Below are 25451 nucleotides of genomic sequence, written 5' to 3' on the forward strand. Positions count from 1 at the left end.
AGGTAACTATGTGAGGTGATGGATGTGTTAACTTAATTGTGGTAAATATCTCACAATGTATACCTAAATCAAAATCATCATGTTATCTACTTTAAGTACATATAATTTTATTTCTCTATTATACCTTAATAAAGCTGGAAAAAAGAGCTAAATCACTCCTTTTAGAGATTAAGACACAAAGGCTCAGAGAAATTTATATTTATCTAAGGTTACATGGGTTGTATATTTTATTTTTTAAAGAGTCAATCTTGCTACTTCACATTCTAGATTTCTTATACTGCTGCTGCTGCTGCTGCTGAAAAATTGATAATCTTATTTTAAAAATCTCACTCAAACTCAATTTAGTAACTTTTCTTCTAGCATATACATCTTGAAAAAGTCATATAAGACTCCAGATTTCATTTTTCTCAAAGCTCCAGGTGATTTCTAATTATAAAATAATATGTAAAACACATTTCCTTGATTACTGAAGGAAAAGAAAAGAGGCTACAATTTAGTTATCTCAAAATCCATTTATTTTGTTGGGAAAATGATAAAGCGACTTATGTTCATGAAGTTTATAAACAATTCCTTATTTTGAAAGTGTAACTGATATTTCTATTTTATTTATATCAATGTTAATTTTGCTTCTTGAAGCTTTCTAACATTTACTGAGTAATTTTCTTTACTAGAGACTGACTTTTCTACTAAAAATGTTAAAAAGGAAAATGAACAATAGATTTATTAAGTAAAACAAGTTAACTAAATATTCTAAATGGAATTCTAAATGGAATAACCATTTTGCTGAAACACCGAAGTTTAGACAAAGAGCAATAAACATTAAAATTATACTAAAACATGCTTACAGAAGAACACTCCTTCCTGCATGACAGAGCTTTGAGTCTATTTGAGGTCTGGCAGCCATGATACGTAATTCAGGAGGGAAAAATATATCAGAGAAGGCCAGAGTTTCAATCTATTTCCTTCCATGCCTCTTAGATAACTCTTGAGATTCTGGTTGTAGTTACCTAAGCAAACTATTCATTAACTGGGTCTATATTTCTAAGAGAGAGAAAGGTCTGTAATTTATGATCAAAGTCAATGGCTCTAAACTGAGGTTCCTTGTATTTTCTGGTCATCTTGGCACCCAGGTATGTGATGAGTTCACATCTCTCCATAAACTGCTCCATCTTCTTCTTATACTTTTTTCTTGTGTATTCAGAACCTTTGGGATTAAAGGCTGTAGAAAATTTTATAGAACTATGAATGTTTTCTGTTAGGTTAGTGAATCATTAAATGACAGAGAAAGAGAACTATGTGTGTGATTGAGCTGAGAATATATCCAATCCCAAATAAAGTTTGGGGGTTATTCTATTTTAGATCATAATTGCCTTTTCACCTTCCTTTATGGCATGGTTTATAGAAAGCTGACTTTATTACTCAGAGTAGTGCTTTAAAAACTAGAAATTCAGTTTTGCATGCCCCCCCCATACCATTCAAAAGACCAACCCAGCTCAACAATCCTGTTTATCACATATTAATTATACTACAATTAATGTTAAATTATTTCTGAGTAGTATATTATCAAAAAGACATACCTTTTAGATGAAATGCTACATAGAGTAGTGCAGATCTCTTTATACTTAAGAAGGGAAATTTGGGCTTTAAGCATCCTGCTGCATTCATTGCTTTAATTAGAGAAGTTGCGATACCCTGTGGGTGGGGAACAATCACATGAATATTTGAGTTTGATTTCTTTTGTTAGTGGCAAATAGATAAAGAGGCTAGTCTTTGTCTCAGATAGCCTCCTGGAGTTGAGAATGAGGCTTATAAAAATGGTTAGATGACCACTTGGCCAACAGGAAAGAAAGACAAAATACATTTGATTAGGAAAAATGAAAATTATCAATTGGCTTAGTGCCAGCTAGGTGATGGATACTTGGGCTTCATTACACAATTCTGTTTTTATATATTTGACATACCGCAAAAACTTAAAAAAGAAAGAAGGGGACATTGGATTTGTGTTGCCTGTCTCTTCTTCCATTGCTCATAACTGGGCAGATTGCCTCCTACTATCTGACAAGGACTTCCAGGGACCACAGTTATCACTGCAGTCAAGATTTGGAGCCCTGAGCAGGCAAAAAAGGTGTGAGGCCTTCTTGATAAAACTTGGCCTTTACAAGAATACTCCTTTCTGGGTGAACCTCATCTTACATTTTGATATTAAACCAGACTAAAGGCCAAACATCTTGGCAAGTTGAAAAAAACAAAGTGATTAAGAATTTATGAGAAAGGTATGAAATTGTACCCTGGACATTATTTTATAAAATTAAAAATAGTGGTTGACTACTAATAAATTTTAACACATTTAAAAAGAGTTATTTTTAGATATATAAAATGTGACTGCAGTAGATAGCTTCATTGGGATTTGGGGCAAAATATGGGTTTGGTGGTTCAGTTGTAATGACACCATAATTCAGCTCTTTTAACTAGAGAATAAACCTCTCAAAGACTGAATCTGTACATTTCCAATTAAAAAAATGTTTTACAGACACTGAAATTCAAAATAAGAACCAAATTACAAGTCAAATGTAAATAATTTATGACAGTTTACATTCTCTTCACTTTAGTGCAGGTATTTGGAAAAGCAGGGGCTTTCCGCACATCTTATTTTTCCAATCACCCATAAGCAAAACAGGCTAAAAGTGGATTTGCAGCTTAAAATCAGAAAACTCTGCCTTGAATTTCATCATTATCAAAATAAAATTATTGTTAAAGAAGAAATTGTTGTAGTCTCCTAATATATATATATATATAGAAAATCATGTAACTGAACCTGTTCCAGATATCCAGGCAAAGGAAGACTAGTAAGGAATATCGGTTCCTTTAACGGGGGAAGTTTGTGTGGAAGTTTCTGATTCCAATATTTCAATGGCAACCTAAGAACACAAAGCTCATTAGATGGATGTACACAAATATACTCATTGTGTGTATACAGGGATGCAGATATACAAGAGACAACTAGAAGATAAAGTCCATTACCTGTTTTTCTCCACTGCAGAAAATGATACAAGTGGAAAGACACGGTCTCCTAGAAATTCATGACCACCATCTTCTCTTGGATCCCTAACCCTGCTCATCTATTCTCAATTTTCTTATTTTTCACTGCAACTATATAACATTTTCTTTATTCTCCTCAGACTTCTAACTTTCTCAAATAACTCTCTACACAGATGCCATGCTATGCAAGAGAAGACATCAAAATGGAACTTTCTCAGCGACTTATCACCAGCAAAGGCGCATATACAATCTTCTCTTTTCATGGCAGAGCTTACCTCCCGTCTGAGATTGGTCTCGGCCCATGCTTTGGATCCCCACTCCACCCTCTCTCCAAGTATCTACTATAGCGATTTCTCCCTTCCTCTCACCTCTGGCATTTCCTTCCCATGCTCGGGATAATTCCCACGCATCTGCTTTAACACGCTCATACTTCTTCCCCCATTGGAAAAAAAAAAAAAAGAAGAAAAATCACTTTCACTCCTTCAACCTTATATCTCTTCCAGCAACTAAAGTCTTCTCTTTTTACAGTTAAACTTCTTCAAACAATGAGCTTCACTAGAGATCACAGACTACTGTACAAATTCCATCTGCAGATGTGACTTGGTTCACACAGTACTTTTAAAAAATTTTTAATCAGTCACAAATGTAAAAAAATTAGAAAAGTTAAAAAAAAATTGGTTTCCAACTTTTTGTATAAAACAAGAATGTCTGGCAGTAGTAGAGGAACTGCTGTTCCCCTTTTGCTGGGGCATGCGTGGTCCAGTTTGCAGCAATCCCCACCACTTCCTGTTGTTTCTCATCCAACCTGCTTCTCTCATGTCCTTCACCTTCTTGATGCTATAAACATCTGTGATTGTAACCTGTGGACTAAGGGCAAGGTCTTAATTTCATCACCTTGCATCCACTCCTTGGCACTCTGTAATTGGCTTCCACTCGCCTCACTCAACTGAAGCCATTCTTGCCAAGATCACCAATGACTTGTTATAACCTAAATCTGACACAGTTTTCAAATCATGTCTTGCTTGATGTCTAAGCAGCACTTAAACCTCTTGACCACACTTTCCAGAAATTCTCTCCCCTCATCTCCTGAAGCCTCCCTCTCCTGGGTCTCCTTTCACCTCTCTGTGGGTTCTTCCTTTTCATTCTCCCTTGCAAGCCTTTCTCCTGATTTTCATTTGTTGGTGTTTTTCAGGGCTAGTCCTAAGGCTGCCGCTTTTCTCACACTGTTCTTCAAAAGTGACCTCAAATGTGCTGTATTATTTTGTACAGGATTACTCCAATAACCTCATAACTGGTAGGTATTCCTGCCTCCAATCCATTATCAACACTCCAATGATGGTCTCTCTCCAAAGCAAATTTGATTATAATACTCAAAAACAAGTCAATGTATTCATACTGCCCTTTGGATCAAGTCCAAATGATTTATGGTGATTTTACTTGACCTTCCACACTCTGGCGCTGCTCATTACCTCCAGCCTCACCTCCTGCTCCTTTCCCTCTCCATATCACACCTAGCCATGCTGAATTTCTTGCACTTCAGAGATTGCCTGGGCCAGGTTTGTTTGTAGGTCCCTCTGCTTTGAACCTGTCCCTTTTCCCCTTCATCTAGCCAATTCTCCCTCCTCATTCAGGTCTTAGCCCAACAGACAATCCAGTTAGACTTTTGGACTACACTTTCTCAGAACTCCTGTCATTTCCCCACCCTAAACCCCATCACATTCTGTGTTTCTTTGTTTGTTTTTTAGGTATTTCAAGTCTATTTTACCTCAGAGCTTCAGGCTTTGGGACAGCAGGGACCAATCCTTGTTCACCATCACATATGTGTGTGTGTGTGTGTGTGTGTGTGTTGGGACAGCAGGGACCAATCGTTGTTCACCATCACATATGTGTGTATATATATATACATGTGTATGCATATATGTGTGTATATGTATATGTATACATATGTATGTAGACGTACACATATATATCCCAGCATGGTACATTGAACATAGAAGATATTCAAGAAATATTTGTGACTTAATGAGTGGTCTCACCTCAAAAATTTCTGGAGTTTTTCACTACTCTCACAAATATATATACGATCACGATATTCTAAGGCATATTTAATGTTACCAGGTACTAGGGCTTCATATCTGAAAGACAAAAAAAAATTCTTTTTTATAATTAAAATGCTGTATAAATAAAATGTCAAAATGTTTTCTTTTTCTCCCTATGCAACTCAAGGACGAAACAGGATATTTTCCAGTTAAACAATAGTGACCTTTTGGCCAAAATGTTAAGATTGTTATATGAATCACTTATTCCGAGTAGAGACACCATCCTGCACTTCCACGAGGGTGAGGACTTGCCTTTGCTTTCCATCCTGGTAGGTCACTGGACAGTAGCCCTGGAGCTCAGCACACTTAGGGAATCGTTTCTTCAGCTCTGACAGAGTCAGCCTTTTGGGAATCATGTCGGCAGATGGGAGTGGATGAGGTGCCAATGGAGGTACATATAATTCTGGGTTCTCCAAAAATTTCTGTGAAAAAGGGATTACAGTGATGACTATTTAAAAAAGGATACCATGCCAATCAAAAACCCACCGAGGCTCTCCAGCTACTCTTTTCATTTTCAGTAGCAAGGTTTGAGAGCCACTTTCAGCACCACAACAACTCCTTCTCTGGCTGGAAGTCCCTTATAGTAGTACTCCCAAGTGATTTCATTTAAAGGTCTCTCCTAATCTCTCTCATTCATTCACCCACTCACTCACCTCATTCATACAAAAAAATATTTGTTGAGCTCCTACTATGTGCCAGGCACTAGAGAGGACACAGTCACCTGCTCACTTGTCTTCCTGTCCTGAAGTATAATTAATTAGTCAGGTGCCTTTTGGCAGATGAGCTTACTTCTCCAGCTTCAGTTATCACTGTAAAATGGAGAAGGCAGACCAAATTTTTGAACTCTAACCTCACTTCTGGTTTTAAACTTCTTCGATTATCATTTAAATAAGCAGGAAGAAATACATGTCTCCTTAATAAAGTGCTCGAAAAAATTCTAATTCTTCAGAGGAAAAGAAATGTTCAGAGGCATCTGATTAGTTTATCACCACCAATCTTTTTATGTCATCAAATTATGGCCATTATAATATCAGAGCAAATCTATACTCTTTTCCATTAAATAGAACTATAAAGTATACTGAGAATTCTAGTGATAGAAAAAAATTTTAAAGCACACGAAACATTACTTCATTTCTATTGACTTCGACTTCCCTTCTGCATCCTTAAAGCTGAATCCCCTGGATGTCCTCCTGTGGGCTGAGCCCTGATGCTCAGCATCCCCTCCAATGGTGGGGCTCACCACTGGGTCTCCCTACCTGTTATGCAGCCTCAGGCTGAGGGCCTATCACTGACCCTGAACTTCTGCTTTGTGACAAAATATGTCATGGAATGCAGTCTCAGGACTGGCCACTGAGTTTCCTTATTGATCTCAGAGACACAGGTTCCAATAATGGGGCTTCTGGTCCCCAGTTCCTGGGTGTTCTCAGCTGCACCCACCCCCTCTTATTTGATGAATTCCGAGATAGGCATTTTCTTTCCTTAGTAAATATTTGGAGTTAGGAACAGACTTACATTCAGTTTTTCCTGAGAACTCATTTTATAATAGTGCCCTCTGAACTCTGCTGCAAATTCCAAGGACTCAGTCACAGAGCAATCAACTAATTCGTATGATTCTGCCAGGCTGACAGGGCAGAACTGTCCGAATTCACCCAGGCGAGAGTTCAGTTCTTGAGGTGTGATGCATAACTTGTCAATGCAGGCAGCTTTTCCTATTAATAACAGATTAACTCTTATTCTATGTTTTCATAGAAAGTGTAATTAAAAAAATTAAAATAACTTCAATTATATAACAAGCACACCATAAATGCATACACATTTAAATAACAAGCACACCATAAATGCATACACATTTAAAATTCCAAACACTAAAGTAAAAAGTTAGTTTCCCTTCACACCTCCATCCTCGCAATTCCTCCTGAGAGGTAATCACTGTAGAGTTTGTATCCTTTTCAGACTTTCTCTAGACATTTGCATGTACCCATGTTTCTTGCATATGGTATGCTTATGCCACTATACTGTAAACATTCTGTAACTTGTTTTTATCAGTTACTTATGGTCTTTGACATCTTTCCATACGATTTACCTAATTATTTTTAATTGATGCACAGTATTCCATTGTATAAATATACATATAGCTTGCTTAGCCACCTATCTGTTGATGAATAACTTGGTTGTTTTTAATTCTTAGCTGTTACAAACTCACTCTATGTATGTTATAAACAATATATATCTATACACACATATATGTATGTGCATATATACATACCCACTCACACACATATAAATCTGCTACATATTTTTAATTTTTCTATGGATAGATTTTGGGAAGTGAAAATAGTTTGCTGACATGATGTTACTGACAAAAATCTCCCCTGTACCCAGAAGCCACCCAAGAGAAGGGAAAAAACATTTATCCAAAAGTAATTAGGTTTATCCTAAAGAGTATTTTAAAAAGAAAGAGCCCAAGTTCCTTCAATGGACAAGTTTAGGAGTTTTCTCTCCAATACAAGGCAGAGAGGCAGGTATACGTGGAGTAACGCAGTGGATACCATGGTGCCCCATCCAGATTCCCCTTCAGGGTGCACGTACCCGTCCTCCAGCTGCTGGGAACGAACACTGGTGTTGGGGTCTCAGAGTTGCATTGGAAATTGCCCCTCTGTCACAGGTTATACACTCTCCTAGAGTGACTTATGGTCAATGACAGGGCAACAGGAGGATATAAAGCTTGGTCTCTCTCCCCAATTTGGGAAAAACTGAAAATCCATCCCAGCTCCAGTGCTCCCTATTCATAGGATCTATTGAGGTTTCCATTTCTACTACACAGTAGGTTAGTTTCTTCCTTTTCCCAATTCTACTGTCCTCACTTCCCCACAGGGCTATCTCCTGATTAGGGTTGTCAGATAAAATACAGGATGCCCCCATGCAATATTTTGGACATACTTAGACGAAAAAATTATTTGTTGTTTATCTGAAATTCAAATTTAACTGGGCATCCTGTATTTTTTATTTTCTAAATCTGGCAACTCTACTGAGATTACTTCCTGATGAAGCTTCTGCACACAACTTTTCATCTTGTGCCTTTTTCTAGGGAACCCAATCTAAGGTAGGGAGGGTGAAATATGGTAACAGAAAAATAAATGAGGCACAATTTTTGCTTTCAAAGTCTGCTGTGGAATGTTTCACTACTGTGATGATATTATCTAAAACTTATTGGGAGTAGGTTTCTAAAAATTCAATTCTTCTTTTGCATTCTTATCTTCATGCCTTATACTACTCAGGTGAAAACAAATTCCCAATCTGCAGACAAACAGGAACCAGAGATACCGCTTATGCTCAAATAATGAAATAAGACAAGATTCAATGATGCAATCATCAGAATCCTCACTGCATTTTTCCTTATTCAAGATTCTCTTAGCCACGTTGCACTCTCATACCTTATTATAGCTCCCCTAGAGTTTCCAAAGTTTAACAAAGTCATTAAACAGATGTCTGTGAGACCCCTACAGATAAATTCTTTGAAGCCATCACTCCTTTTAGAGATATCAGATGTAGATAACTTTTCTTCTATTGTGTGCATTTTTGGAGAAAAATCAAAAAACTTATAGGAGTATATAATCAAACATTTTCTTTCATGGATTCCTAATATGGATTAAAAGACATTTTGTGCTCGTTTAATTTTTTATAGACTCAACATTTATATTATATCATAATGAATGTAAATAGCAAAATTTAGTTCTAGATTCTGAAACAAAATTTTGCCAAGTGCCATTCCACAGACCACTGCCCTCATCTAACTACCATTCTTGAAACTAGCTTCTTACGTGGCATTCCAAACACTAATAAACTCTTCTAGTAAGAGACCATGCATTATTTTTATGTGCTAGGTTCACGCAGGCACTCAATAAACGATAGCTTGAGCAGCAGCAGTCATTTATTAGAACAAACATACCCGCCCACAATTGGATAGTACTCTATATTTAATATACCGATTAAATTGTGGGGAAAATGTTCACATTGAATGAGCCAGGCATGAGTAGACTTTAAATTTATATTTTATTCTCTTTTAACAGGTAAATGTTTTCTTACCTGCTTTTATTTTTTCCAGGTATATCTGCACATATTCATTCACCATTTGAACGTGCTTACTGACTTCATTCCACACCCACCATTTGCTGTGAAATCCATCAATCACATACCAGTTCTGATGTTGTTCTTGATAATATTGCTTAATCTCAACAATATTTTTATGGTACTTTGAGTTCTTGACAGCTATAATCTGTGTGCTGTTGTGTAATGGATAAGGCAAGCTAATGGAGAAACAGAAGAGGAATTGCAAAAGCCGTTTAAAACATACTTTTTTTCTGGATGATTAAAGTTCATTCCTTTATTATTGTTTTCATCACATTCATTACCTTTGTTCCTTTTTTTTTTCCAGAAGCAATCTTCTGAAAATTTCCTTGGAAGGCACATCCAACTCGAAGATGGCCATGGGGATGATCGACCTGGCTTCCAGGAGACTCATCTGATACCCAGTTACTGGGTACCCATCGATGACAACACTAAGAAGGAGAGACAGGGAAATAAAAATGCCACATTTCTTTCCTCTCCTACCTTCCTTTCTGTCTTCCAGAACTAATCTGTTTCTTTTGGAGAAGCCCCATGCTCTTCCTTACATAACTTGATTTATCTTCTTTGTGCTTTGTCCTCTTTATCTCTACATTTTTAATTTCAGTCAGTCCAAGATCCAAGAGGAGGGCAGCGTATATATGGACACAGCTCTGAATTTGTACATTTAGCATCAGAGAGCTAGGTTTTGGCAAGATTCGAGAGAGAACACGCATAACGACTTGAATATTGTGTTATTTAATTGAGGAGACTGGGATGTAGAAGGAGAAATGGGAAGCTGGTGAGAAAAGCCCTATGCTATCTGGAAGAGAATCATTCCATCAGGACCCATCATGCCTCTGAGCAGGAATAATGGAGGATTTAAGTTAGTCCAACACTCTGAGATAAGAAGAGTGTTAACTATCAAACTGAGAGGAGGAATAAAAGCTGTCTGCAAATTCTGAGGGGAGTGGTCCCTAAAGTCGGGAAACTCATTCTGAGGTGAGAACAAGCTGGACATACTGGCTGATGGTCATCAAGAAGGCCTAATCTAGGGTACGTCACAGGATGCCTTTCAGCCAAGTCTCTAGGCACTAACTAGTTCTAAGTTCCATGGCCTAGAGGACTGGAAGTTAACACAGACAGGCAAACCTATAGAGAATGTATGGGGGTGCTGCTGCTGTTTTTTAACAGGACAGTGAATGGGCAGTCACTGTCCCGGTATTCCCAGTAGCAGGGAAGAACAAGGAGGCTCCTAATACAAAACAACCTTGAGTAAATCGTGGGGATTCTAGGTCAGTGACCTAGGCTTTAGAACAGACTCTTAAGTTTCACTGGATTTTACTACTAGGTGTGACCAGTGGCTGTGCCAGGGGAGCAATGGTTGAGTAGAGGAGTGTAAATTAAAGAGAGAGCCCAAGCACAGAGCTCTCCTGTATAGATGTGGCATTAAGGTTGGGGCACTGCTACCTCTGCAGTGAGATGGGCCGTGAGAGAATATCTGCACTGGACCTCTACCATCTGGGGGCCAGGGAAGAGCCATTCCATCACTCCATGAGGCAGTGAAAAGCTCTCCTGGGATGTGAAAGTCACACCAGCCTCCTTGGTGGACTGTGTAAGGCTGGAGACCTCTGGACAACTCAGAGGTTGCTGCAGGGAATGAAGTGGCCTCCTTGCTTTTCTGGCACGCGAGTGTTCAAGCCAAGTTTTAGCTTGACAGAAAATTAAAGTATGTAACCACATAGGTGCCCAAAGTTTGAGAAGCATATCATACCCTTTACAAGAGCTTTAAACCTTTTTTTCAAGATAAGTGTTTTGAATTCCGGTGAGTAATTGCTTAGAAGAGTTAACCCTCCCACCACCCCCCTGTACCCACTTACCCTGCAGTATTACATATACTTTCCATCAGAGATATTTCTAAGGCTTTAATAGCCAGTTCGTCAGGTGCTACCATTCCTTTATGAAGATGCCAGTTTAGCATAAGTGCCAGCTCAGTGTTTGGTTGGTTAGTTAATATGTAACGCAAAGCTTCTCCTATTGACAAACGCTTTAAGCCATATTCACTTGAAAATTTGTGGGCAACTGAAAAACATTAAAACTTTAAACGTACTCCATTTCAAAAATTCATCAGTTAACCTTAGTTTCAGATTCTGGTTAATTGATATCAGTAGGAAACTCATCTTCATATTTCTCAAAGAAATTCTGAAGTTAAAATTGCTACATTTTACTGAATATTGTCAAAAGGTCAATCATTATTAGTACTTCAGGTAAGTGGTTGATGGGTCTGGGTAATGAGCCAACTCTGTGAGTTTTTTTTTTTTCATAACTGAACCAACATTTAAATTTTCTCTTCCTTTGGCATGAAGTAGCAAAATTTTTGAGAGCTATCCAAGGCATCTGATGTGTACTATTAGTATTTGGTACTATGTCCAAAATAACTCAGTTAATCCTCTAGGAAACAATTTTTTTTAAGAATAATAATGGCATATCTGACATTTTAATAGTAATTTACAACTTTGTGAGGCAATTTTTCTTCTGTGATTTTATTTGATATTTTCAACTATTCTATCCGATGGGTAGAATGAATATTGTAATGCCAATTTTTTAGATCAGAGAACTGAAGCCCAATTCAATGGAATTCAAGATCACGTAGATGGTGCCATTGGTAGAAAGAGGACTCATATTGGCCTCTGCTTCTCTTAAATGAGACCAAGCAATGGCTTGCAGTAACTAGTATTAAATGTGGGTGTGCTCTGTTGGGGTCTACAAACTCTGCTTCACCGCTGTCTGGAGACGGCAGTGTGTAGAGAACATTGAGAAAGAGAGCGTGTCCAATCCCATGGGAATGCGAATTAACTGACCATAGTCAGGGCCACTCAGAAGGGAAGCCCCTGTGAGAGCAGCAGAACCCTTAATCTCGACTTTGCCACAAATCCTGGAGTCAGATCTACTTTTTTAAAGTTCTAAAAATAATTAAGCAAATTAACCTCTCTTTCAATAAAGAAATGAGAAATCGGATCATCTTGTCTTCTCTCATTTTCACTTTTTTCTGTGGTTGTGGGATCTTATTTTGAATGTCAATGTTCTTTCTGCTTTGCTTTGGGAAATAACATTATCTTTGTGAACATTTAGAATACGACTATTACAGAGTTGTTATATTAAGAAGTTTAAATGGGCGAAACAAACTTTTCATCTAAAGAGGTGAAATACAAAACTCCCCTTTATTGTTCCTGGTGACAGATTAAACTTGACTCCCCATCTCTTCCCTCCATTTTCTATTTAGTCATTAAGTCCTGTTGTTTTCCTTTAAAATATCTCCCGTATCTGTCCTTTCTTTTCTAATCTCATTGCAACCAAACACTGTTCATGTTTTCATGTCATCTTGAAATACTACACCAATCTATTGTTGGACTATTTGCCTTTATAAAAAACCGCACACACTCCAAAGTTATATAAAATTCAAACATTACAGGAATATATTTACCAAATGCCTTTTCAGCAATAATTAAGATAATGGAATTTTACTCTTTATTAATACAGTAGATTATATTTATAAAATCTTTAAAAATAATTTTATGCTAATTTAACTGTGTATGTAAGTAATATTAGTTTATAATTTCTTGTATTCTCTTTGTCAGGTTTTGATATCAGGGTTATGCTAATTTAAAAATGAACTGGTATTCTTTATACTTTTTGAATTACATGGATTATATTCATTAATAAAAAAAAACGAAAATAAATTCAGAAGCTTACTGTCTTTTCCCTTGCTCTGAAAGCTTATAAAAACACAGGAAGTAACTCCTGAACTTTTAACCCTTTGAAGGTTTGCTATAATTTTCCTCTAAAACTAATTGTTCTGGGCTGCTTTGGAGTGAGGCTGTATTTTTGAATGTCTACCTTCAATGGTTATTGGCCTTTTTAGGTTTTCTATCTCTTTTTAAGTCAGTTTTGGTAGTTGGTTTCCTAGAGAAGCTACTTTTCAGGAGATTCATTTATGCTTACAGGTAACAAAGGCAAACATACACTTACCTGTAGTTTTCCCAGATCTCGGAGGACCCACAATTGCAATCCTAATGGGCACAGTGGGCTTAGGTTTGGGTTGGCGGATATATTTGATTGGGTTCTTCATAAATTTTTCTTTAGTTTGCTTACTAGACAAAAAATAAATATACTGACGATGTATTACAGGATAAACTGCATTCTCCGAATTTTCAATTGGCTTGGTTATCTCTCCTTCGCTTAACTGCAATACATATGCAATTGAATTTGTAAGTTACCTTTACTTTATATAGCATTTCCCCAAAACACATTGAAAAACAATTTGTAAAATAAGAAAATTTTCCTTATAGATAAGAAAATTATAATCAAATACTGATATTAAAAAACTGTGTAAAAAGAACAAATTATTTTATACCCACATGCAATTAATGTTATCTTTTTAAAATGACTTTTAGTTTATGACAATTATAGTTTTTCTATTTCCTTTCTCACATCCAAGTACTAACCAGGCCCGACCCTGCTTAGCTCCGGAGATCAGACGAGATCGGGTATGTTCAGGGTGGTATGGCCATAGACTCTATTTCCTTTCTAATGTATTTAGTGTATACTGAATATTTTTGCCAAGGAATGTAAAGTTGTTTGAATATATTCATGGGACAATTTATCTTTACAAACAGGTCTATTCCTAAGGTGGTGTTATGGATGGAAATGTGCCCCTCGAAATTCATAGGTTAAAACCCTAACACTGTGAGTGACTGTATTTGGAGATAGGTTTCTAAGGAGGTAATTAAGGTTAAATGAGTCAGAAGAGTGGGGCCCTAATCCAAGAGGACTGGTGTCCTTATAAGAAAAGGAAGAGACATCAGGTGTGCATGAGCACAGTGGAAAGGCCATGTGAGGACACACTGAGAAGTGGTTGTCTACAAGCTAGCAAGAGAGGCCTCACCAGAAAACCGTCCCACTGGCCTCGGTCTTGGACTTGTAGCCTCCAGAATTGTGACAAAATAAATTTCTATTGTTTAAGCCACCCAGTTTGTGTTATTCTATTACGGTAGCTGGAGTAGACAGGTGGGGTCCTGGGTTATTTTGTTAGGATATATTGGTAGGACAAATCCCATTGGCTTCTCTTCCACTTTTTTATACAGACAAAATCCCACTCATATAAACATCAACAGCAGCCACAAAAGGGAAAAATACACCTAAGAGGCAGCCTAAAATGTAGGGGAGGAATGGAGTGGAAGGAGTGGTCCCACATCATTGCATTGGTGATGATGAGAACTGGGTAATTAACTGATGCTAGGTTTGAATATCTTTTTTTATGGTATAAGATGGGCAAGCATCAGCCACCCCTGGATTCGAAAGAGTAGATGTGAAACAGTATGGTAATATTACTCCTCTCCCAGAGCTACACCAGGACTGTTGTCACCATTCAATGGTATTGTCAACATCGTCATTCTTAGGCTGGAGTGGCGTTCATGGCTGGGAGTAAATGCTAAGGATAAGAAGAAATTCAGGGATGGGGTGGCAATGTCTGCTCTGTTTTATACTTGGTAATAAAAGAAAGCTGGAAGTTTAATTATTCCACTTCAAATTCCTTACAGTAGTTTCTGTTGTTGCCCCAAATATCTAGCATGTATCCTTTCTCCTCTGTACGTCAGAATATCTGTAGTGTTATGAAATCAGAAATATCAAATTGTCAGGCACCAGAAAGATTCCCAACAGCTCTGAAAAAAATGATTCCTTATATGCTTAAACTCTTCCTATAACCATGTGCTCATTTCTCCATAAGGTATTTCTGTACAATCCTAATTATAGGGTTCTGACTTTGCCTGCTTCTTTCCCTCTCTTGAACATCTCAGAGAGGTTAGGGTATGATTATTTTTCACAAGCTTTCCAGGTTATTCTAATACATGCTTAACTCTATCCAATTCTCTATGGAGGGAACTTTGTGTTATTATATTTTAGCATGATATTTGAGGATACATTAAGGATCTACTGAGATCCTTATGGTTAAGGTAAATAAGATAGCATAATTAAGTAGAATTGAAATGGATTGTGTCAAGAAGGAGATTTCAAGTAACATGCACATGGTTTCATTTTGGATCTGTCCTCTAATAATCAGTGACCAATAATAGTAGTACATATTACTAACAGCAATAACTCATATTAACTGAGCACTTATGAAAAAATCAATCACTGTTACAAGCACTTTTCAGTAATTAACTCATTTAATCATTGTAACAGTATTGTAAGGTAGGGACTATTCTTACTCCCATTGCGCAAATGGGAATGGCTCTGAGAGGTTAAGTAATTCATTCAGGGTAACTCGGCTAGTAAGTGGTGGTTCCGAATTCAGACAGTCTGGCTCCAGAGGAAATGCTCTTCTCCATTGTGCTACATCACTGATGGAAGTAAGAAGGTATGCTGGTCAAGTGGGCAGATCACTACTACATGACATTCTTTTACTGTCTTTATAGTGCTTAATACTATCTGACGAGAACGTCTTTGTTTACTTATTTATTGCCTATCCTCCCTCCCTAACCCAACTAGAATATAAGCTCCATGACAGAAGAAACCTTGCCTGTTTTGTTCACTACTTTATTCTCAGGGACTAGAACAGTGGCTGGCATATTCTTGGTTAAGATTTGTTGAAAACCATCCCACATTTGAAGTTATTGAATTCCAATAGGATTAAATCTGTTGATCTACATTGCATCAAAATACAGTACTTAGAAATAAGTAATATTAATGGCACATTTTGTATGGTGTCTCACACTTTCCGGAGGGCTTTATACTTTTACATTTGATCACAGTGGCCTGGTGGCATTATTCTTCCATATTACAGGTGAGGAAACAGAATCAAAGAGGTTACATGACTTGCCTAAGATCAGATAGCAAATTGGTACCAGAGCTCGGCTCTCTAGATGTTTAGCTTAAAAATATTTTCACTACTGTCTGCTTCTGCTACAAAGTTAAAGAAAAAAGAATTAAAAGAAAGAACATGGCTTTCAGCTACACTTTCTGACATTACCTTTACAGGGTCCCAGTAGCCAAACGTGCTTATATATGTATAGGTAAAGCTGAGCATTTTCTGGGCAAGGTGTAATGATACTGGATAACATTTCTCAAAAATGCTTGCACGATTCTCCACCAGTGGTTTCAGTCTCTTATTCAACATATATTGTACAATGTGAAGTTTCCGAGCTCCATTAATGAAAATTACTGGTATTAAACACTTCTCAAATTCTTCCTGAGGGGAAAAATCATAAAACCAAATATTTTTAGTGGGAAGAAGGCTGGTAGTATTCAGACACAGCATATAGACATTGCTGGTGACTGACTACATCAGTCTAGAGCACAAATATTTTTCAGTTTCCTAGTGACTGCATGTTGGCAGCTAAAATCTTTGGCGCTATGCGGCTTCCAAGCTGCCCTTGATTTAGTAACTTGTTTTCATAATTGTAAGCGGTGCTGACAAAAGGGAATATAGCCCTAAAATACACATTTCTTTTGAAATGTTAAAAAGAAACCAAGGCATAAACCAAATTTCTTTTGTTTCATTCTCAAATGTCACTTTTCAAATTAAGAAAAATGAAAGAAAAGTAATAACCTGTATTATTTGTAAATTACTTATATCTGCTTCAAATTTGTCTCCCAGTTCACCTCTCAAGCGTTCAAGTGCATCAACTTCCTGTTCTTCTTCTTCCTCGCTCATCACTTCCTCATCTTTTGGAAATTCATCTTCAAGGATGTTGTCAATATCATCGTCATCTTCTTCAGGTTCTTCTTCACTAATTTCTTCATCTTCTCTAACAACCTAAGGGAGAAAATATTCCCTTTCACTTTACGTATAAAATAGGTAACAAATGACACTGCTAACTAATCATCTGGAATGTTTTTTAATAACTGGATTTTAGTTGGTATGGTATGGCAACACTCATCTAGTAACATAATAAAATTTTAAATATCAGGCACCCAGAAATTTAGTACCTTCAGACTCCAACACCATAGTGATCCCATATATAAATAAATAAATAAGCTATTAAAGGCTATTTATGTCTATGATTGTCAGAATGTGACATGTTTTTGATGGTCTTCAGTAAAAATATTTAATTCAACTCAAAGAGTATAAAGCACTCATTAGCTGTGTTAGCTTAGGCAGGATCTATTTCTTCAACTGTAACATAGGAATAATAAAACTACCTACCTCACAAGGTTGTTGGGAATATTAATTAAGTTAATATATGTAAATCCCTTTAAAAAGTGTCTGGCACATAGTAAGCATGCAAATGATAGCTATTATTGCTATTATAGTTATTATTGTTACTTTATATAAAACACTGTATGAATAGAACAGTATAGGCCCTCTAGGAGGTTATAGCCTATCTGAGGAAACAAGAATGATACAAAAATGATTATTAAAGACTGTGACAGGATATTGATACTAAGTGGTATTGTATAGGCTTTAAGTGTTACGTAGTTCAGTTGGCATAAAACTGAACCCTATAATATTGATCCTCGTGCACTGCCTCCACATTCTTCTCCCTGAAGTATTCCTTATCTCAGAGCACTGCTTTCCAGCTGGAAACCTGAAAATTCTCTTGACTCCTCGCTCTCCATCTCTGCATATCCAGTTTCTAAGGACTGTCATCTGAAACAATGCTCGAAACCCCCTCTTTTCCAGTCCCACTCCACCGTGTGCTTTCTCATGATCTCTTTTTTAAAAATTTTATTTTATTATTAGTTTCAAGTATACAGTACATTGGTTAGACATTTATATAGTTTATAAAACCAATATATAACCAATTGCTCTTTCTCTCTTCTGGCTCTACCTATCTCATTATCTCTTGCCTGCAATCTTCTGATTAGCTCGAGTTTTTCTAAAATAACTGATTAGAGCCTGATTCCTTTAAAAAGTTTCTGGAGCTGGGATGTGAACTTGAAGCTGCAGGGAGGAAGACAAGAAGATAAGGCCCCATTCTTGCTTTGTGCCTAGACTCCTCTCTACAAAAGGAGCTTGGCAATGAGATAGTGTTTCTCAGTTCTGGTTCTATTTTATTTGAATTGTGAAACCATTTGGTCCTCTTAATCCTTTTTTCTTTTTGTTATATTTTGACAATTTTTTATCCTGAGATTTTCTAAGGATCACTGAAAGTATGGTAAAATGAGTTCACATTACAAATGGGGACATCTTAGTTCCGGATGAACTTGTGTTCACCTTTCTGGCTCTACTTAGTGGCTCTTTCAACTTGTTTCTTAACTTAAAAAAATTAAACTACATAAGTTTTAAAAGGAATTCAGTTTTACTATGAAGATAAAATTATACAGTATTATATAGGTTAAAAAGTCTCTCTTCACATTCTCATCTCTTTTCTAGTGTCCCATATGGAAACGATTTAGGTTAACAATTTGATTAGGATTCTTTTAGATGTTTATACACACAGACGATTTTATCTTAAAATATAAATGAGATTTTTAAATTTTCTACAACATGTTTTAAAGATAATTTAGCAATATATTTAAATTTATTTCCGTATCACGACATGTATTTCATTATTTTTATTTAGCCATTCTTATATATTTTTTTAAATGGGAGGGTTTTGTTGTTGTTCTATAGAAACCGGTTTAGGAAGTAACAAAATTAACAGTAAAAGGCAGCCACTTCTGACTCCTGTGATGTTCGATGTCTCTTTCTTGCTAGTGATGATGAGAAATTTACCAAACTTACATCACTTCTCTTCTCTTTCTCTTTTCCTATTCCCCAGTTTTAGTCATATTTTTAATTCTTAATTCTGCTTTGAGTGCCTATACCATTAAATATTAACTCCAAATCTCTATTTATTGAGTTACCATTTTTAGATGTGTGTTTTGATTCCCCACAATTCCAGAGGATGTCCTTACTCTTTGTTCCACTTTTCCTTGTCTTTAATACCTAGATTTTTGTCTCCAATACTATTACACATCTGTCTTGTTACTCTAGACAAGTATTTAGTGCTTCGTGTAGAAAGTGATTCTAAAAATTGAAAGCAAACAGCATTTGATTGATTTTGAAAATAGAAATCCAATAAACGGAACCTGCTATATTTAACTATGTAACCCTTATTCACTACGGCCACGGATAGTGACAGAGGGGCTGCAACTTTCTATCAGTTTCTTTTTTGTTCTCTGGTTTTTCACAGCAGCCTGTTTTTGTTTCATGGATAAAAGTTCTTGAATTTCTAAGGGAAACTGGAATTTTTTAAATGTTTAATGATTCCTGTATTGTTTATTTGTTTGAGTCAATTGTTCCATTTGTTCATCTTGGTTCTGCTTTGTGCTGATAATTTTCTTCAAGTGTATAGTAATTCTTGGTTGTCCTTTTATTTTTATGAATGAAGGACCAAGTTGACTAATTCAGAACAACTGCAAGCTCTGGGTATCTGAGTAGAGTAGGTTGTATTATTCTTTCATTTAAAATGTGAAGATGAGAAGAGGCTGGCAGGCTGGATCTTGCCCCAAATAATGAAGGGCACCAATCAGCATCCTTTGGCACCTAGCATCTTCTAAGCAGATTATTTAACTACTTTAGCAATTATTTACCTTTTTTTTTTCATGGGGCAAATGTCACTGTTCCGTGAGAAACTGGTGGCAGGAATGTTAAATAATTTTTTTTTGTCATTTACCTCTCAGACTTTCTAGATAAAGTCTATTAAAATAATGAGTTTTCTTATTTTTCAACACATATGCTATTTCTTGCTCTTACCACTTTGTTTTGCTAGTTATTTCAGTACAATGCTGAAAATTTTTAAGGTTAACATCTTAAAAATCTTCACAGCAGACCATTTAAGAGAACCACAAGTTAATTATTCTTAGGGAAAAAAAGATTTTGTTTTTCTGTAAATGGAAATTTGATCTTTCGGAACAGTGCTTTCTTCCCCCCTGACATCTAGCATCTTTTGGTCCTTATGTGGAGATGCTTGTTCTAAAATTCATGGCTTCAGAGATGTGCCTCCAGTATGAAGGAATAAGTTCATTTAGCCTCTAATAATAACCATAACCATAAACTATTAATGAAACACACACACACACACACACACACACACGCACACACTTTCTCTCTCTCTTGCTTACTCGAAGGGCTCTAGAAGAGTGAACAAAGGCAGATTTTGAAAATTTGGAGAAAGCAATTGGCTTAGGGTGAGTTCTCTGATTTTTTGCATTTGTTCAGAGGGCAGCTTCCATTAGTGTGGTAGTGGCAGAGGGTGACTAAACTTCTGGTAGAAAGCTTGCTGTCTTTCTAGCTGGAGCAACCAGGGGAAGGAGCCACAACCAGGGTACTAGAGAGTGAGAGTAAACTACAGCGTTGAGAGAGCCAGAGAAAGAAACACCAAATTCCGTTTGTAAAGATTGCCTGAATCTCTGTCTACTCTCTGAACCATGTATATACGTACTGTTTGAGAACAGTATAAGCTGAACTGCCACCCATTGCAGGCATGATGGAGTTTGCAGGTTTAGTCTTATCAAGTTAATTACCTGCTAACACAAAAACATCAGCCCTCTCTGGAGGCATGTAACAGAATCCAGAATCTTCACAACATAATATTAATAATTCTGGGATATAATCCAAAAGTAGGATCATGAGATGTGATCCATTCTCATAAAGAAAGATAATTATCAAATTCCCAATCCATCTGTTAGAGTTACCAAACAAAAACTTTAAAGCAGTTATTACCATTGTGATTAATGAGGAAAAGTAAAATGCACTTATAATAAAAGATAGGAAATTCCAGGAGGAAATAAAAAATATTTAAAACAAACAAACAAACAAAAGTTTTAGAACTAAAAATTATAATATTTGAAATAAATATTGGGTGGGCTTAATGGTAGAATGGAGATGACAGAGGGAAAAATCTGAATTTGAAGGCAGATCAATAGAAACTATCCAACTTAAAGAGAGAAAAAATAGAAAAAATTGACACCTCCAGAGACATGTAGAATAATAGTGAAATATTTGACCTATGTGTAATTGGTTTTTGGAAGAAGACAGAGCAAATGAGTCAGAAAAAATATCTGAAGAAATTACGTTCAAGGTTTTTCCAAATTTAATGAAAGACATAAATTTACTTATTAAAGAAGCTTCGTGAAACAAACTAGAGAAATATGAAGAAAATAACACGTAAAATTGAAAAGCAAAAATACAGGGAAAAAATCTTTAAAGGAGCCAGAGAAAAACAATATGGAAAGCAATTCAGGTAATCACATACTTCCTATCCCTCTGAATCCCATCGTACCAGAGGAATGAATGAAGAACACCAGAAATAGTCAATATTTGGATAAATATAAAAGAGGATTTACTTTTCTCTTAATGTATTTAAAATACATGTGACTCTTTAAAACAAAAACTATAATTTTTTTTCTTGTGGAGTTTATAATGTATTTGGTTGTAAAATACATGACAACTAGAACATAAAGGATGCTGGCAGAGTGGGGGTGAGGGTAAATGGACTTAAACAGTCACGATGTTTCTATAACATTACATGGAATAATAACTGACTCTAAGTAGAGTTTGAAAAGCTAAGGATGTATGTGTAATTTGAGAGCAACCACTAAAAAATAATGTATGGAAGTATATCTAAAAAGCCAATGGATAATTAAAATGAATTTCTAAAATATATTGAAATCATCATAAAGAAGGCTAGAGAGGGGAATGAGAAAAGAGAGGGGACAAACAGAAAGCAAATAAAATTCATGGTCTCAAGAGAATTAGGACTAGATTTGGGGTAAGCTATCATAACTCTCAGTAGGGGGAGGCAGGGAGAAGGCTACATCTAGATGGAACGTTATGCCAGGAGAGTGGTGGACATTATAGTCAGAATGCTTACAATTAGGGAGGAAATGAGAGAGAAATAAATGAAGAAATGGAAAAAGAAGCAAAAGACCTATCAGCGTTTCGAGGCTCTTCCCAATGAAAGACACACTAATTCAGACACTAGATTCCTATATTACACTGGGGAGGCGAGGTTGCCTTCTATTTCTGGATTTTGAGACACTAATTCTGAATTATTTGATTTTCAATGCCTTGAAACTCAATTCTCAACCTGTATACCCCATGTACACTTTCGCTTGCTGTTTCATCCCAAAGTGTCCTTTGCACCTATATCTTTGGGCCTATTCACAACTCCTTTTTCCCTAGAAACTCTTGGGGAGGGTCTTGGCCTGGTACTTGGTCCTGAACCTTGTTTTGACCTCACTAGGACCCTGACTTTGGCTTTCCTGTAGGACTTAGGGTACGTACTTCTATAAACTATTCACTCAGGCAGTCTCTCACAGTTCTGCTCACTTGCTGCCCTGGCTCCTTGTCCTGACTCTTTCTGACTTTCTCCTCCTCGTGGGTACTCTACATTTAATAGAAGGGACACAAGCACCAGAAAAGGAGACAGTGGTTAGGAAGAAGGCCAAGATTTTGGAGCAAGGAGTAAGAGTAGAAGCAAGGCCTCTGAGGAGGATGAAGATATGCAATGTAAATCTCAGTATGAAGGGGGTTGGCTTATAGAATATTCTTCAGTCACATTCGGAGACTAAAGTTCCACACGATGGCGACATTTTCCTATGAAATTAATGCGAGTAGTCACCTTGAGACCTTGAAGTGATTTCTAATGTTAAAATGTCTTATTTGCTGCTAAAAAGTCAGACAGCAAAGGCAAAGGTGAGAACACAAACCTGGGAAGGGGTTTACCTGAATATGCTTCCCCAATTAGCTATAAAAAGGTGAGTCATGGAGCTGCATTACTCTGTACAAAGAGGCAAATGAAAGTCTGTTCATGAAAGCAAGCTCCAGGGTCTATTCTGTCAGAGTAGCTTTGATTCAAGGTATAGCATTAACTGATTATAATAATCACACTATGTGATCCTTGAGATACTACATTTGGTTTAATCTTTCTTTGTCTGGGGCAGTAGCAGAATATATCTTACAAAATTCCCATCAAAGGAGTTGAAAAAATAATCAGTACACAGTTTTAAACTTTGATTTGCAAAAAATCTCAGGAATTATCTTCCAAAAGTCAGTTTGTATAAATGAATTGTGTAGGATATATAACCAAATTTATAAAAGGTTAAGTCTTAGGAGAGCTAACTTATAAAAATCTACTTAATTTATAAGATAGAATATTGAATCTTTGAATGAAAAATAAAAAAGCCCCCATTCTAATGTTAACAAATGGCAAAGTTATAAATTAAGAACATTTAAAATTTATCCTAAAAACTAATTATCTTAAGAAAAAGAAGATTTAACTAAACAATAGTAAAGAAGGGAAATAAAAGTATTATTAACTAAGGAAAGTAGTTTTGTTTTTTGTTTTTGCCTACAGCACCCGGTCTTCTAAGTACGAACCAGGCCTGACCCTGCTTAGCTTCCGAGATCAGACGAGATCGGGTGTGTTCAGGGTGGCATGGCTGTAGACGAAAGCAGATATTTTAAATTTTTCCTATTTTACAATGAAAAAAACCTCACAAAGGTTAAGTAACTTGCTTAATGTTATACAACAGCAGCAGAACAACTCTAAGTTGAGTGCCTACTATGTATCAGCACTGTTAGGCACTGGGTAGCCATCTACGAGCAAGAACTTGAGAGATTATATCAGTTTAGGTCAACTTGACCTCGAAGTTTGGACTCCTTTGGTAATATGTTCCTGAGACATCTGAGGTGATCCTTAAGGGGACCACTAGGGATTCCCAAGGGCTAAAGGTGGTTAACTATGGTTGATCCCACGTTAGGATGTCTGTCTTTTTTATTCTAAACATTAGCATGACTTCTTGAAGAGAGTAGAATTGCAGAACATGTTTGTTCAGGGAATGAGCATTAACATGAGGTCAATTTTTCTCATGGCTGATTCTCCAGTGTCTGAGATAGTGTCAGGCATGTGTAGTAAGTGGTCAATTATGGTTTGCTGATGGGCTCACTGACTGACTGACTGACTGAATGAAGATCAAGGCAAATAGCAAAGAGGAGGGTGCTTGTTCCTTAGATGGTGCCATAACTTTCTCAGTCTAATGGTTTTAGATCAACTTTTGGTTGTAAATACTCTGGACAAAAAAAAAAAAAAAAACCCCAAAAGGTTCCGGTCTCTCTTTTGCAATATTTTGACCCATAGTTACAGTTGCATTGTATCAGGAGTCTTCTATACATAAATCCAGCATATCCACACCATGGGGTACATGGTCGCATGTGTAGAGAGCCCGATTTTCTGTTATTCCTCATTTCTCCTTCCCCTTGTTGGGTAGAACATTTTTATACAGAAGGAAAACAGATAACAGAAGAGTCAGCCTTGAAAAGATGTTACAAGGGTACCTTAAACTAGAAGGAAATGGAAGAAGGCAGAGACTACCTTATCGTTTGCTTTGGTTACAAGGGTTACTTGTAAACTGTATAAATATGAGCCTCAGGTCCTTTATAGAACTAGCTGTTCTAGTGACACCTCCTTTTTAACTCCTGCAACCCTGAGTAAGCTTGGCTGCAGCATTTGGGTTAGCTAGGTCATCCCCCTAAACAAAACAAAATCCATGATCTTCAAGGTTTATCTTTTTAAAAAAATCAGCAGATGGGATGAGCTGTACTGAGCATCCTGCACAGTATATGACTGTGAGGGTTCACAGGCTCTTCCTCATTCCATTCTTTATCTTGAAATAATCTATATTTTAGTTCAGCACAGCTTCACAGGCTCTCTGTCTAAACCTCAATCCCAAGCTCCTAGGCTATCTTTCTGTGGCATGGGCTGGAAGTGTGTAAAGCAAAAATAACAATCCAAAATAAGCATAGTTTAATATAGTATTATATTTTGTATTATATTATTTAAATATCTTTAGTGTTTTTTTCCTTTAAAAATGTTCATTTTTCTCAGTACTAAAATAATAAAGGTCATTTTAAACAGTTATGGAATAACAAAAAGTATAAAGGCAATAAAAATTATATGTAATCTCACTACTTGTATATAAACTTTATATTTCCTTCAGACTTTTTCTATGTATCTTTTTATATTATACTGTATACACACACATAATGGTGTACTTTAAAAAAATCATATTTACTTACCTCCCCTTTCTTTTTTTTCTCTTTCTCTGCTATAAGTTCAGCCCTTCTTTTAGAAATCATATCATCCTATTTAAGAAAGAGACATTTAAAAATTTCAATGGTTAATGGTGAAATTACTTCCTATGTGTTAATATAATATATAT

The 25451-nt window shown here is 36.4% G+C and overlaps 1 protein-coding gene and 1 pseudogene across 6 annotated transcripts in view; both read right to left on the minus strand.

Annotated features, from left to right (window-relative positions):
• Nucleotides 1-497: 497 nt before the first annotated feature.
• Nucleotides 498-25451, minus strand: part of AK9 (adenylate kinase 9) — a 99298-nt gene continuing 74344 nt past the window's right edge. For all 6 annotated transcript variants that reach the window (XM_025042457.1, XM_025042459.1, XM_025042456.1 and 3 more), the window contains 13 exons: nt 25309-25374; nt 16852-17058; nt 16273-16491; nt 13272-13485; nt 11123-11324; nt 9551-9697; nt 9225-9445; nt 6651-6847; nt 5391-5560; nt 5076-5174; nt 2816-2918; nt 1578-1692; nt 498-1219 (listed from right to left, as the gene is read on the minus strand). In XM_025042457.1, the coding sequence (XP_024898225.1) occupies nt 1017-1219; nt 1578-1692; nt 2816-2918; nt 5076-5174; nt 5391-5560; nt 6651-6847; nt 9225-9445; nt 9551-9697; nt 11123-11324; nt 13272-13485; nt 16273-16491; nt 16852-17058; nt 25309-25374 (2163 nt within the window). In that variant the 3' untranslated portion in view covers nt 498-1016. The remainder of the gene's footprint in view (nt 1220-1577; nt 1693-2815; nt 2919-5075; nt 5175-5390; nt 5561-6650; nt 6848-9224; nt 9446-9550; nt 9698-11122; nt 11325-13271; nt 13486-16272; nt 16492-16851; nt 17059-25308; nt 25375-25451) is intronic.
• LOC112474375 lies at nt 23579-23680 on the minus strand (annotated as a pseudogene).

The sequence above is a fragment of the Pteropus alecto genome, unplaced genomic scaffold, assembly GCF_000325575.1.
Source record: "Pteropus alecto unplaced genomic scaffold, ASM32557v1 scaffold79, whole genome shotgun sequence".
NCBI classification, from domain to species: domain Eukaryota; kingdom Metazoa; phylum Chordata; class Mammalia; order Chiroptera; family Pteropodidae; genus Pteropus; species Pteropus alecto.